The sequence below is a fragment of the Microtus oregoni genome, unplaced genomic scaffold (genome assembly GCF_018167655.1).
Source record: "Microtus oregoni isolate MIOR12 unplaced genomic scaffold, Mior012 000025F_ref0000491, whole genome shotgun sequence".
Lineage (NCBI taxonomy): Eukaryota > Metazoa > Chordata > Mammalia > Rodentia > Cricetidae > Microtus > Microtus oregoni.
In genome coordinates, this window is record NW_024543084.1 from 11,107,309 (window position 1) to 11,121,487 (window position 14,179).

At 52.4% G+C, this 14,179-nt stretch overlaps 1 protein-coding gene across 7 annotated transcripts in view; it reads right to left on the bottom strand.

Annotated features, from left to right (window-relative positions):
• Vav2 (vav guanine nucleotide exchange factor 2) overlaps positions 1-14,179 on the bottom strand; it is a 174,363-nt gene that overhangs the window by 30,317 nt on the left and 129,867 nt on the right. For 4 of the 7 annotated variants that reach the window (XM_041674463.1, XM_041674464.1, XM_041674468.1 and 1 more), the window contains 7 exons: positions 10,271-10,373; positions 8,611-8,625; positions 7,524-7,622; positions 6,364-6,432; positions 5,085-5,185; positions 1,178-1,277; positions 292-387 (listed from right to left, as the gene is read on the bottom strand). In XM_041674463.1, coding sequence (XP_041530397.1) covers positions 292-387; positions 1,178-1,277; positions 5,085-5,185; positions 6,364-6,432; positions 7,524-7,622; positions 8,611-8,625; positions 10,271-10,373 — 583 coding nt within the window. The remainder of the gene's footprint in view (positions 1-291; positions 388-1,177; positions 1,278-5,084; positions 5,186-6,363; positions 6,433-7,523; positions 7,623-8,610; positions 8,626-10,270; positions 10,374-14,179) is intronic. The other 3 variants (XM_041674465.1, XM_041674466.1, XM_041674470.1) reach the window with 1 other exon arrangement.

Sequence of the window (14,179 nt, forward strand, 5' to 3'; positions counted from 1 at the left end):
TCTTCCATCTCTTCCCACTTTCCTGGCCCTTCTGACTTGTTCTAGTCATAATTATCCTTCCGGGTGCCTTGATACCCTGCCGTGGTGTGTACTGAGTAGAGTCCTTCACCAGCCATGATACCCTTTCATGGTGTGCACTGAGCAGAGAGTCCTTCATCAGCCATGATACCCTGTCGTGGTGTGTATGAGCAGAGTCCTTCATCGGCCTCTGTTTCACCCTGTCTAAGGGCCAAAGCCCATGCCACCAGGCCCATGTGACACTGGACACAGCGAGCAGCCTGATGGCCTCACCTTGAGCAGCAGGTGATACTTGAGCACCCGTTGCATGGGCACCACCAGCAGATCTTGCAGCTTGAACTTGCCGTCCTGGACCTTGAGCGTGCACTCCTGGTATGGGAGAGCAGTGAGTGGGTGAGGGGTACCCTCGCTGGGAGAACCCGTCTCCACCGCCAGCCACATAGAGAAAGCGCCCTCAGCCCTGGATTCTTGGACCTCTAGAATATGCGTCAGATGGGTGTCATAGCATGTGAGCAGGCCATACCATACCACTCCTTATATCCTGACACATGCTGGGACCCTGGTATCTGAGGCACCCCTTTGTCCAACAGAGCCTGGTGGGGCCAGGACTTGTAGAACATGGCCTATATGGACCTGTCATCTGCTCCATGAGAAGCCAAGTTGGGGTGGGGTGGGGGGCTCACACAAAGCTGTGAGATCACTTAGGGTCCCCTGGGATGCCTGGACAGGAGGAACAAGCATTGCATGCCACCAGCACTCAAGCTGGAGCTCTGAAGACGGAGCTTTCCAGACCACACAGGATAGCGACACTGGGGTGAGGAAGAGCCACTCAAGGGAGAAAGAAACTGGTAAAGGCAGATAAACTGGGGCGAGGGAAGGAGGCCCAATGTATCAAGCAAATCACCTAGGTCCCATCAAAGACCCTGGGATCAGCAGAGGCTAGGGTCAAGTGTCACTCATTGAGACAGACTTGTCCAGGCCTCCACAGCCCATAAGGCTCAGGTTGTGTTCTAGCTTGGTCCATGTATTCTGGAAGTCACCAAACAAAGTGGGGGGGGGGGGGGCACAAAGCCAAAGATGGCTATTGAGGGAAGCTGGTGTGTTTCTTGGGCCTGAGCAGCCAGCTGTGCCAGGCCAGGGTACTGGGATGCCCTGTTACCTCTACTTTCAGCCTGAAGTCCTCCCGGCTGGCAAGAAGCTGGTTCAGCGTGCTCTGAGCATGCTCCATGTGGCTGCAGTACTCTCCGTAGATCAGGAGCCTGGGGAGGGGACAGCAACATGTAAATGGTGCCACACACACGGGCACAGATCAAGTAAGATACCTGCAGCTGCTAGGAGCCTGAACACACGTGCACCATGCATGTCTAAGGTACTTGCAGCTGCAATGCCCTGACTCCCTCCCAGGCAGGTTGGAGAGCCTCACATGGCTCTGCCCCCTCGGCCCCTTCTATTTTCTCCTCATTCTCTACATGACCAGGTTAGGAGAAGGAGTCCCAAAAACATTAGCCAAGGGCACCTCCTGCAAGCCTACTTCAAGCCATGACCCATGGTTCTACCTCCATTCTGGAGAGAAATGCCTCCTGGGGCTTTCAGCTTGCCTCCAAGGCTAGCATGGGGGCTGTTCATTGCTCAAGCGCATCCTTGAGGCCATGTAAAATGGAGGTGGCCACTGGTGCTTCTGCAGGGAGGTCAGCGGCTGCATTCAGAAGAGATGCAAGGCCTGTGCCCAGGCAGAAGCAACAGAGTCCAGCAGCCCTAGCCAGCCCTTTTCGTCTTCTGCTGTCCCCTGCTCCCCTCCTTGCCATGCCCCACCATGTCACCATCTCCCCATGCCATTTAGATGATCTTTTTCCTCCATATATTGTTCCCTTCTTTGTCCCCATCTGGGCCCATATATTATCTCAGGGGTGACATCTCTGTAGCTCAGAACCCCTGAACTTTCAGGAAAAGAGGGCAGCTACCCGGCAACTCCCTCCCCAGGTCCTCATGCCCTGACCAAACAGGAGACGGTAAGAGGAGACTATGCCAGGTGACAATGTTACCAAGGAATAGCAGGATGGCGGCCACCCCCCCCCACACACACACACTAGACCACCACTCCCTCAATGACAGTGCTACAGGTCCATTCTTCAAGCAGTCACTCAAGGTTACTGAAGCCCTAGTGAACCACCTGTGACAGCAGCTGAGGCCAGTCTAGCAGAGTCATACAGGGGCTTACTGGGGGAGGCTGGGCTTACTCTTGGTGTTCCAGACCCACCCTATCCCATCCCAGCATATATCAGGGAGTACTGTGTCAAGGACCCCTGGATTCTCCCTAGTCTGGTTCTAATGACCATGCAACAGTCACTGTCCACTGGGACTCTTATTCCTCTTAGGCAGCAGGCACGGGGCTGAGGCAGCTGGCTAGACTTCTTGCAGGAGCCACTCGGGAAGAAGCAATTGATGTGGCTCCTGGGGTGACCAGGCTCTGCCACATGGGCAGCTCTAGGCAAGTCTCTTGTCCCTAGTGTGCTGGTTAGAATGAGCATGCCCCCCCCCCAAACCCATAGGCTGATAGGCTTGACTACTTGGTCCCCAGGTGGTGGAACTGTTTGGGAAGGATGAGGTAAGTGTGGCCTTGTTGTGTTGGGGAAAATGTGTCACTAGGGGTGAGCTTTGTGTCCTGGTGTTCGCTCTACCTCTTACTGGAGGGTTTAGATGTGAGTTAGTGGCTGCTACTGCCACCATGATGTTGCTCCACCACTGCTATAGTTTGGGTAAGGATGACACTCATAGGCTCATATATTTGTAGCCTTGGTCATCAGAGGGTGTCATTAATTGAGAAGGATTAGGAGGTGTGGCCTTGGAGGAAGTGAGTCACTGGGGGTGGGCTTTGAGGTAGGCCAGGCCCAGTGGCTCTTCCTATTGCCTGCGGATCCAGAAATAGAACTCTCCACTATTTCTCCAGCACCAGGTCAGCCTGCATGCCACCGTGCTCCCTGCCATAATGATAATGGACTAAACTTCTGATAAGTTTACATGCTTCAATAAGCTCTAATTACGTGCTTTATTTTATAGGAGTTACCTTGGTCACAGTGTCTCTTCACGGCAACAGAATAGTGAACAAGACATGGTGAACTCTAACCCTCTGGGAAACACAAGTCCAATTCAACACTTTCTTTGCTGGCTTGACAAGTATGACTGTGGCAGGGCTCCACCCAAAGAACACCAAAAGGCTTTTGGTGCTACCTATCCCAACAGATGCATGCCTGCAGTCCCAGCAGAAGCAGGAGAAAAGCTGCAGGCTTCGAAGGGGGTTGGGATGAATGTAGCTCAGAGGTTGAGAGCTTGCTTAGCACATGTAAGGGGTGGGGGAGTGAGTCTCATCCTGTTTTGGGACAATGGTCTCATACCCTGTAAAGATTTGTCACTTGTATTGGCTCAATAAAATGCTGATTGGCCAGTAGTTATAGGTTGGTGACCAGAATAGGAGAATTCTGGGAAGAGGAAAGGCTGAGTCTGTAGTTGTCACCCAGGCGCAGAGGACGCAAGATGAGAATGCCTCACTGATAAAAGGTCCCAAGCCACATGGCTGACACAGACAAGAGTTATGGGTTAATGTAAGTTATAAGAGTTAATAAGAAGCCTGAGCTAATAGGCCAACCAGTTTATAATTAAAGTAGGCCTCTGTGTGTTTCTTTGGGACTGAAGGGCTGTGGGACTGAACAGGACAGAAATCCTGTGTCTCGTACAGTGTGCATAGCCCTGTGCTGTCACCTTGAGGGGCTCCACCCATTCTATTGCCTATGCTCAGTTCAGGAATCACCACACCCTTCTACTCTGATGTTGAAACCTTAGATACAGCAATCAGGGGCTTTCCTGCAGACTCTCCTCTGACCCTCTGTCCATGCACAGACTCTAAGACAGTCTTACTGTTCCTCAAAACTAAACAAATGGCTCATTCTGAGAGAGACAGAGGAAGTTGGCTATGGAAGTAAGAGTGAACAGGCCTGCATCATAACCAGCAGCACTTAGTACTACTAAGAAAAATATCAGCCCTGGAGAGGTGGCTCAGAGGTCAAGAATATTTCCAGGTCTTTGCAGAGGGCTTGTTTTTGGTTCCTGACACCCATATTGGGTGGCTTATAACCACTTATAACTCCAGCTCCAGGGGGATCTGATGCCCTCTTCTGGCCTCCATGGGCACCTGCACTCTTGAGTACACACACATAATTAAAAACAAGTGGGGGGAACGCCTACAACTTGGAAATAAGGCCACAGAGGCACACACTTAACCTCGTACATATCAGACAATACCAGTTCATCCTGAAATACAAGCCTTGGTATACCTCTATCTGATCACTGTCTCCTAAGGAAACTGAGACGTTGGGGGCCATGATGATGATGGCGATGACAATGAATGACTCGCCTTCACAGAAGAAACCCTTCAAAGCTTTGGCGTTGTAGCCTTGGAAGGTACGGGTCTCTCTTGTGATGCTGAGGACATGGGCTTCCACCTCTGCTCTATATCAGCTTCAGCCTCCCTCCCATGTCTGCTGGAGAGCTAAACAGAATGGCTACAACCAGGGCATTTGCAAGGAGGTATAGCTGCTGCACCTCTGGACACCAAGTTCTGATCCCACCGAAGAGTGGGCACTTCTTCCCAAACAGCCTGTGATCCGCTATTTCTGACCTGCAGCACCCGAGAGTCGGAAATGGAGTAGAACAGGTCAAGGAACTCAGGCTGCCATGTCTCATTACAAACTTCAACCACCATGATCCCAACGAGCCAGAGAGGCAGAGAGAGTTGCAGGGACCCTACAAGTTCCTGCTATCTAAATGAGGCTTTGGAGGTACTCAGCCCTCCAAGTTGTGATGGAGAAACAGTGGGCAGTGACCCTTGTTACAAAGAGGAACAAAGATCCAGAGATAAGCGGCCACCTGCCTGGGTCCCCAGAATGGGAGGATACACCCCAGTGAACTGCCCTGCCTCTGTCATCCTGCCTGGGCTGAAGGAGAGTGGTCCACATAGTCTCCAGAGCCTTGAAGACAGAGCTGAGGCTCGGATGCAGTCAGCTGTCACTCACCTTTCCTTGAACTCCAGGAAGACCTTGGCCAGGGTACTGCCGCCAGCCATCATGGACACGTCAATGGCCCGCAGAAAGCTGTGGTGCACCTTGATGAGGTCCTAGGGGGAAAGCAGGGTCAGTGCACAGCCAGGCACAGCCAGGCACAGCCAGGCACAGCCAGCCTCCGCTGATCACACACCACCACCTTGCCGATGTTCACCCAAGCCTGTGAATGCCAGCGTCACTCAGCTGGAAGTTTCTGGCAGCGTGTCTAACTTTTTGACATTGCTGCCCAGTGCCATCAGCAGATCTGGCACTCAAGAACCAAACGATTTAATTACAAAAATATAAAACTGCAAGAGAAGTCTCATAATGTTTTAGGTAAACTTAAAATTTAGTGTTAAGGCTGCATTCAAAGCCGTCCTGGGCCAAAGGTTCTGCCCTTCCCCAAGCCAAAGATTGGATACCCCTGTCACAGTGCCTGGCACACAAAGATGCTGGAACACATTCCAGCTGTGCAGTGGAGGGAGCTTTTCAGCCCCGAATTGGGTCCTAGGGGCACACGGGAACTGCCTCAGGCCAGACTCGATGCCTAAAGAGGATGGAGAAAGCAGCGCGGCTGCTCTCAGCTAACAACCTTGCAGCCTCCCTGCTGCTGGAAAGACTGGAGAAGCCTGCAGCTGCTCAGCTCTCAGTTTCTGCAAGCCATAACACCCCTACTGTGTCACCTTGGCCTGGAGGAAATATGGTTTCTCAAGCTTCACAGAGGATACAGGGCAGTGCACAGCACACTAGCCACCCCTCTCCCCTCCCAGCTTCTTTTCTGTCCCAAGTCATTAGTCCTGGTTGGAGCCCAGACAGTAAAAGGGACACTCTGGTCAATCTTGTGCGTGAGAATAAGATTCTCTGAGATACCCCAACCCGTCCTTGATCTGACGGAAGATGGTAAAGCAGCATGTTCTGGAGTGCGTCCACTCATGTGTGGCATCTGGAGTTGTAAGCCAGCTGCCTCCACAGGTTAACCTTCACACAGTGTCATCTGGTGCCCATGTGTGGTCAGATGCCCGCAGAGCAGGTGTGGGGCACACTTCCCTCCATGCTAACCAGAAGCCTTGCTTATAGTCCCGTGGGTCTCACATTCCTTCCAGAGCAGTGCGAATCTATGCTCAGCTGACAACTAACAAAGATCATGGGAAGCTCTCAGGCCACACCAGATCCCTCTTCTTCTGCCTCCTGAAGCCACAGTCTCCAGAGCGAGACAGCTGCATGTGTGTCAGGAAAATGCCAGAGAGCATACCTCCAGGTTGATGAAGATGGCAGCCATGTCCGCCGGGCTCAGCACTAGCCGCAGGGGGCCCATGTAGTTCTGGAAGGAAGAAGTTTACACTGTCACACAGTGTGTAAGGGGCTTGTAACAATCAAAGCCAAAGCTGCCAGGCACTGGCAGGTGCCCGGTGCTCACTGGACAGCTCATGAAGAGAGCAGTATGGGACTGTACAGTGGGCAAGGCAGCTGAAACCAAGACCACAGCCCATGTCTTCAGCACAGCTCCGTGGAAGCCACGGTAAGGGCAGCCTGGGCCAAAAGGCAGTGAACCCCAGGACCCTTGGCTGGAGGCTTCACTTGCCACTCTGGCCACACTGGGCCAGCTCCACACCAGAGAACAGTCAGGAGGATTTGAGCCTGGCAATGGTGCTGTTGTTTACACAGGGACACAGGTGTGTCAGGAAGATTCGGAAGCCAGGCCTTCTGGGTGGTGATGGAGGCTAGGCAGATGGGTATAGGTCACTGGCAGTACTCTGGCTTGGGTAGCATCTAGTCACGAGGCTCACCAATCACATCAAATGTGCTACATTCTTGGCCACCAACAAAGGCACCAGTACGCCCCACAGGGCAAGGAGAGGCTTAGAGAACTTAGCTCAAGATCTGGCCCCACATGTTCAAAAGCTGAGCTGCCACCACGGCTGGCTTGGATGGGAACTCTGAGAAGACATGCAGGAGAGGTTAGAGGGCTTTCCACACAATGAGGGGAGGCTCCTCTGTGTGAGAACAGGACGGCAAGGCGGAGTGTGCTGTGTCAACGTGACACAGTCCAGAGTCACTTGAGAAGCGAGTTTTAATGGAGGGACAGCCCAGCTCGGATGGTCCAGTGGACCTGTCTGTGGGGGGCTGGCTTGCTTACTAATTAATACAGGAGGACCCGGCCCACTGTGAGTAGCACCAGCCTCTGCCCAGGTGGTCCTGAGCTGTGTAAAAAAAGCAGCCTGTGTGGGTCAGCAAACAGTTTTTCTCCATGGTTTCTGTTTGAGTTCCTGCATTGACTTCTGTCAATGGTGTCTGTAATGGCGAAGTTATAACAAACACTCTCCTAAGTTTCTTTGGTCACAACAACAGAGAGAAAACGAGAATAGGCCTGAGCCCCTTCACCCTGGGGCTCCGAGCAAAGCCAAGGTTCACCTTCTCGATGTCCTCCAAGGTGCGGTAGTACTTGGCCTCGGTCTCCTGGATCTCCAGCAAGCAGCAGCTTCTCTTATCATCCTCGGTCATGCCCATTTTCTGGAGGAGACACAAGATGTGAGCCAGGATACTGCTACCTGGACACCCCGGTACCCGCTGCCAGCCACGAGGCCCTGGCTACCTGCACCACACAACAGGATGACACCTTCCCGGTATGGCTACAAGATTACTGAGTGGGTAGTGAGGTCACAGGCCCTTCCCATGATCTGTGGTTGAGGAAACCGAGGCATGTGGATAGGACAGGACTTAATGAGAACATCAAGGAAGGCATGGAAACTTCTAGACTCCTGGGAATCAACGCCTGACTTGGAACCTCAAGTCCTCACCAGACTGGAGGGAAGGCCTCAGGAGAGGAACATATACACATAGGTGAGGTGTGCTCATGGTACCTGTATGAGTGGGTCAGCCCTGTCCAGCAGGTGGCATTGGCCAACCCCTTGGAGACCCACTGGCTTCCCAATACCAAATGCCCCATAGGCCAGACATCCCTGAGAAGCCAGCTGAAGATAACAGTTCATCAGTGAGCCACCTGGGGACATACCTCTACAGAGGGGAGAACAGGGCCTGACTGAGAGACGGCGTGCACAGAGTGGAACAAAGCAGGGATTCGGCCCCAGTCAGGCTGGGGTGGACTTTATAGCAACTTTCTTTGAATTCTCTCAGGGTCGAAGAGCCTGGTCTGTCCCCTCAAACTCTGAAGACATGATACTCAGGTAGGTACCCACCCAGGTATACTCTTGCTGGTCCTAAGAGGCCCCTCTATGCTGTGCCACAGAACTAACCCTCGAGCACTGTGCAACACGGGACCTGATGACATCCATCACTATCTGTGGCTGCATGGGATGGGGCGGGGATGACATCCATGGGGTGGATCTCAACTCGAGACCCTATACAACCCTCTGTGCCTGACAGCGTGTCTCCAAAAACATGGACCTGAGCTTTCTCTATGGCCTCCGTTACCTTCCCAACAGGTGGGAAAGACGGAGCTGGTGGGAGCCCACCTGGCCTGGTCTTACCTGCAACTTACCTGCATATATCTGATCTGAATGCATGGAGGAGCAAACAAGATTGAACCAGTCAGCAGTGTCCACTGTCCTCAAGCATGCTTGGGAAGTGAGGGACACCACTGTTAGCCCACCCCCCACTGTTAGCCCCAATAGCCACGCCACAGCCCTTCCCAGAGCCTGTTGAGGAAAGGTCAGGACATAACATAAGGATGAGAGAGAGAGCCTCCTGGTGGGTCCTCCCATGCCTGGGCTCTGAAAGCAGCACCTGCCTTTATCTTACTTTATAGAAGGAGCATTTTAATTGCCTCCCATTTAGATAGTTTGGTTCAGCTAGTTCCAAACAAAATGAGAAGGTGTTGGGGGAGGGGGGACAACAACGACCCATTGTTTATCTCAGAGGCTCCTCATAGCAATAAATCCAAATCCCATCTGTGGATGGATCGGACAGCTCAAAAGATTCAGCATCAGCGTTGGACATTAGAACACGGGCTGTCCTTCGGGACATGGGCAAGCATGACCTTGCTCGGGATTCTTCAGGACCAGGGACAGTGACAGGCACCTCAAAGAGCTGCAGGAGTCTAAGACAGCCTGAGAGATGGGCATGGGGACCTTTCAACTATGCCCCAGGCTCCTGTGCCTGGGTGCTGACATTTACCCTCAGGGCACCCATTTTGCAGGGACTCTGAAGTGATGAGGCCTTAATCAACCTGGTGGTGCTTCCTAGGCCATGTCAGGTCAGCTCTGGGGAAGCCCCAGTCAGGCTGCCTGCCAGGTTAAAGAGCAGAACCTCTCCCACCTCCTCTGGAGCAGGAGCCCTGAACACGCTGGGAAGGAGAGTGATTATTAGACTCTCAGGAACAAACGTGTATCATCTTCTTAAGGGTGGCGCGAGACGCTGCAAATGTCCCAAGTCTAGCCTTCCATCTTTCCTCCCAAGCTGGGGACACAGCAGGGTGCCATCAGCCTGGGAAAGGCTCTCAAGGCTCTTCAGGGTTCTTCTCTCAGCTTTTTGTTTCTCTGACACCAGCTGGAGGCTCCCACACAGACGGGAGACAGAAATATTGGCTTTTGATAAATTTCCCACTTCTTCGGGAACGCAAACGCGTCAAAAGCCTCCGCAACTGACAAGTGGCACAGTGCCCACCTTTGGAACGTTCAGGGGTCCATGGGAGCTGTGGCCTGCCCCTCCAGAGCCCCCTCTCTGCAGCCCTCCAGGATGGACCCCCCACCTTCCACAGAGCAGCTGTTGGCAATACGCCGGAGCTGGCACAAAACAACGTCCGCAAGATCATTAGCCAAGCTGCGTGGAAATAAATACCCTTCAGCATAAAAGGCATGCAGCTGGCCGACGGCGCCCACACCGGTCTCCCCATTCTCCACACAAAGAGGTACAATGATATGTGTGCTCAGCCGCACTGTGGTAGCCCGAACATGGAGTTTCTATTTAAGGCTCTCTGGAAGGGAAGGACTAAGAACCTTCCAGGGAAAATTTTATAATCACTCTGCTGGAGGGGCTCAACCACAACAGGTCGCATCTAGGGCATCTCAGAGTGTCCCAACAGGGCTGGAAGGACACTGCAAGGGAGCCCAGGGGAGTCGGGAAGCACCTGGGTCTGTACTCAGGCAGCTCCCCAAGGGAGGCTTAGATTCCTTTAGCAAGGGCAGGGTGGGGGCGCTCACCATGGGCTGCTGCACCTCCACCTTGATGATGTCTTCATAGATGTCATCCCCTTCATCTTCACACGGGACACAGTCGTAAATGTCCTCACCCAGGTCATGTTCGCTGCACAGGGAGATGTAGGTGAGCAAGGAATAAAGGTCCAGGCACCTGGACTGGGGGCGGGGGGCTGCAAAGCATTTCCATGGGCACCTGGCAAAGTCACCCACGTCAGCCCACAAAGTGGCATGCCTCAGCTATAATTGGACTGGGCAGAGGCTGCCACAAGGACCTGCTTGTCTTCAAAGACTCTTTCTTCCCCAGCGATGCTCCAACCCTGGGGTGAATACTGGAGAAACACCAGCCAGAGGCCCTGGTGTGAGACACCTTTCTCCACTGGGATCCTCTTTGGTTGGTCAGCAGAAATGTCCAGCTCCTACCCTAGAACAGAGCTTCCATCTTAGCCTGTGCCCAGGATCGCCAAATGCTCTGAGAAGCTTGCCCAAGGTCTCCACCATCATTGTGGCCCCATCATGACCATCAAGGGTACAGGACCTGCATACAGCTGCCTCTCACACATTGTGGACACCAAGCAGGATGGCGGAACGGAGGGAGACATGGAATACGTGGCGTACCTTCTCAAGCCAGAACCCATGAAAGCAAAGACCAACTTAAAACTCCGGGAAGTTTTGATTCTGCTCATAACTCCTTGGCTTTCTCCAAGCTACTCATGACAAGTGATTAACACTGACTGCCAACCTGATGGGTGCCCACATTACGGTTGTACTTTGCACGAGAATAGCTCCAACAGGCTTATTTGAATGTTTGGTCCCTAGGTGGTAGTGCTGATTTGGAGAGGATTAGAGGGTGTGGCCTTACTGGAGGAGGTGTGTCATCACTGGAGGTAGACTTTGAGGTTTCAAAGGCCCCTGCTAAGCCCAGTCAATCTTTCAATCTCTCTCCCTCTCTCTCCATCTCCAACTCATGCAAACTCTCAGCTACTATTCCAGCACCATGCTGTCTGACCTGCTGCCATGTCCTCCACTACGAGAGACATGGACTCACCCTCTGAAACTGTAAGCAAGCCCCCAATCAAACACTTTCTTTTATAAGCCATGGTGTCTCCTCACAGCAACAGAAAACTAAGACCATCGCATAGGAGACAGCTCTGAGCGTGCCTGAGGGAAATCTCCAGACTGGCTCAGCTGAGGTGGGAAGACCCGCCTCAACTGTGGGAAGCATTGTTCAATGGGGTGTGATTCCATTGAATGGTGTACTGAATAATTAACGGGTGTACTGAATAAAAAGGAGAAAGCAAGTTGAGCACCAGCATCCGCCCTCCTCTCTCTGCTTCCTGACTGTGGGTGCAGTGTTTACATCCTAAACCCCAGCAGGAAGCAGAGAGAGTGCACTGAAAATGGCTTTCATGTCTAATGGCTTGGAGAGTTTAAGGAAAAGTCTTTAAACTCCCAAAGCCGGCTTCTAGTGACATATCTCCCAAACACTGCCAGCAACTGGGAACCAAGTATTTAAATGCCCAAGACTGGGGAACATGTATAATTTAAACCACCACAGTTACCTTCTGCAAGAGGGCTCTGCGGCCTCTGCCTGTGTATCTAGGGGGTCCCAGGCACCCCTGGACCTAGTGCAGTTCCCAGACTGCCTTTTCGTCTGTCTTGTAGTTGATGATAAGACATCTGCCCCACACTCCGGCCATCTCATCCTTCACTTTGACCCTCCCCAACCCATGCAGCAGGTCTACTCAGTCAGGCTGCCTGCCATCCCAGGCCCACTGCCTCGGGGAGATAACTGTGTTCTGGGGCTCAGAGGTGTAGACAGCGAGCCCTAAGCTGAGTAGCAGTGAGATCCCACAGACTGAGGCAAAGGTTCAGGAAGGGTGGTGCTTTGGGTATCCCACCTTCTGTCCCAAATCACAAATTCCGGTCAGAGGACAAGGCTAACAAAGAACAAGTCATACCACAACAGGTCCACAGAGAAGTGCCACTGACCCTAGAGCCTTCTGAATACCCACACCAGCACCAATTTTTTTTTATTGTTCTTTGGTTTTTTTCAAGACAGTCTCAACTCTGTAGCCCAGGCTGGCTTAGAACTCACCATGGAGCCCAGGCTAGCCTCAAACTCATGACAATCCTCCTGCCTCACTAGCCTGCTGAGTGCTATGTGGACAGGAATGTGCCACCATGCTCTGCTGAAGTTCTTCTTTTTAATAACTTTTAATTATTATTGTGTATGTGACCACATGGTGGGGAGGTGTGTGTGGTCACATCAGATCCTTCGTGGATTCCATTCTCTCTCTACACCTTTATTTGAACTCCAGAGACATAACTGAAGTGCCAGGCTTGCATCTCACTGACCCATCAATTTAAGTTTTAAAAAGCCACTTGTTCTTTTCAGGTCCAGAAAAATCCTTAGTAGAGGTAGCCATTTTGCACATTAAATAATACACCTGTGCTCTGTGCTTGCATGCAAACATGTGCATGCACACACATACATACACACACATACATACATACACACACACACACACATACACACACTGTGGCCTCAGCCCCGACTCTTCCTGACTCTTCTCCCTGCCTGTAGGCGGGGGGGCATCATCAAATGGGGTGCAGACCCGGGTTGCACATCACCTCCTGCCATGCAGGGCTCACACTTAGAGTTCCGGCCCATCTCACAATGTCTGTGGTCTTTCCTGCTGACCCATCAGTGGGTCTGTCTGTCTGTCTTTTGGAAACTGTCACCAGAGATAACATGAATCATTTCCCCTGACTCTCCGGGCTCTGAGCCAGATTTTGACCCTGCCACTCTACCCTCCAGATTCCTGGGCCAGGTGAAGGTTTCGAGGTCCTTTCTGGCAGATATTAGTCAGCCAGACTTCTGTTATGCAGCAGAGCGAGGCTGGAGGCTGAGATGCTGTCTACAGTTCCGACCACGTGGAACTGAGGGAAACAGATGCTCCAGGCTTCAGGAGCACACAGCTCCTGGCAGATGAGACACCTCCCTATCTAGAGACAGACACAGGCTTCGCTCCAACGGGCTAGGGGAAGGAAGTGATGGACAGGGAGTTTGGATGGTGACATATTCCACAAGGCAGTGAAAGGGGTCAAATGGGTGGAAGTTGAGCCACAGGGACTTGCATGCTGGCAATCAGCCAGCACTGGAGACCCCACTTTTTCCTCACCTTACCTTGTAAGGATATCCAAGACAATTCCAGATCACCTAGCTGGGTTCCTTCCCAATAAGGACCTACCTTACCTGTCTTACCTGCCTTACCTGCACAGACCCTACCTCAGGCTGACTGGAACCAGTTCTTGAGGTATGACTCTTAGCTGCTCTCAGGGTCTGGCTCTAACTTTCACTTGAAGATGGGATGGCTGGATGGGTCATGGCTCTACTGTGATCTCTAGGGCCCTGCTCTGATTCACAGTGAAGCGTGCATTCGTGTTCCACACACTCTACGGAACTCAGCTCGGAAGCCTTGGCCAGACGTGCATACAAAGGAGCAAACACATATGCTAAACTTGGGTAGGAGGGGTCAGCCCCACGGTCGTCCAACAAGGCAGTGGGTTTGTGAGGAGGTCCCACTGTGGTTTCCCATGAGCTTGTGGGTTCTAGCCTAGGTGGCTCCTCGCTAGATCAGCTCTCAGCACTCTTCACCCCAGCTGACTCCATACCCGCTACACACACCTGCACCGGCCTCATGTGTGATGCCAGGCGGTGGATTTTCAGTGTCTTTGGTAAGGTTCATAAACCAGAAATGTGTCTTGGCCGACCCACTCTGACAAAAGGAACTGTCCAACACTTAGTCCAAAGCATTCCAAGCCTTATCAATGATGATCATGAAAACAATGGATGCCCTCTCCACTTCCCTGCTCTCAACCTCCCTCCTGGCTGATCCTCAACAGACCACC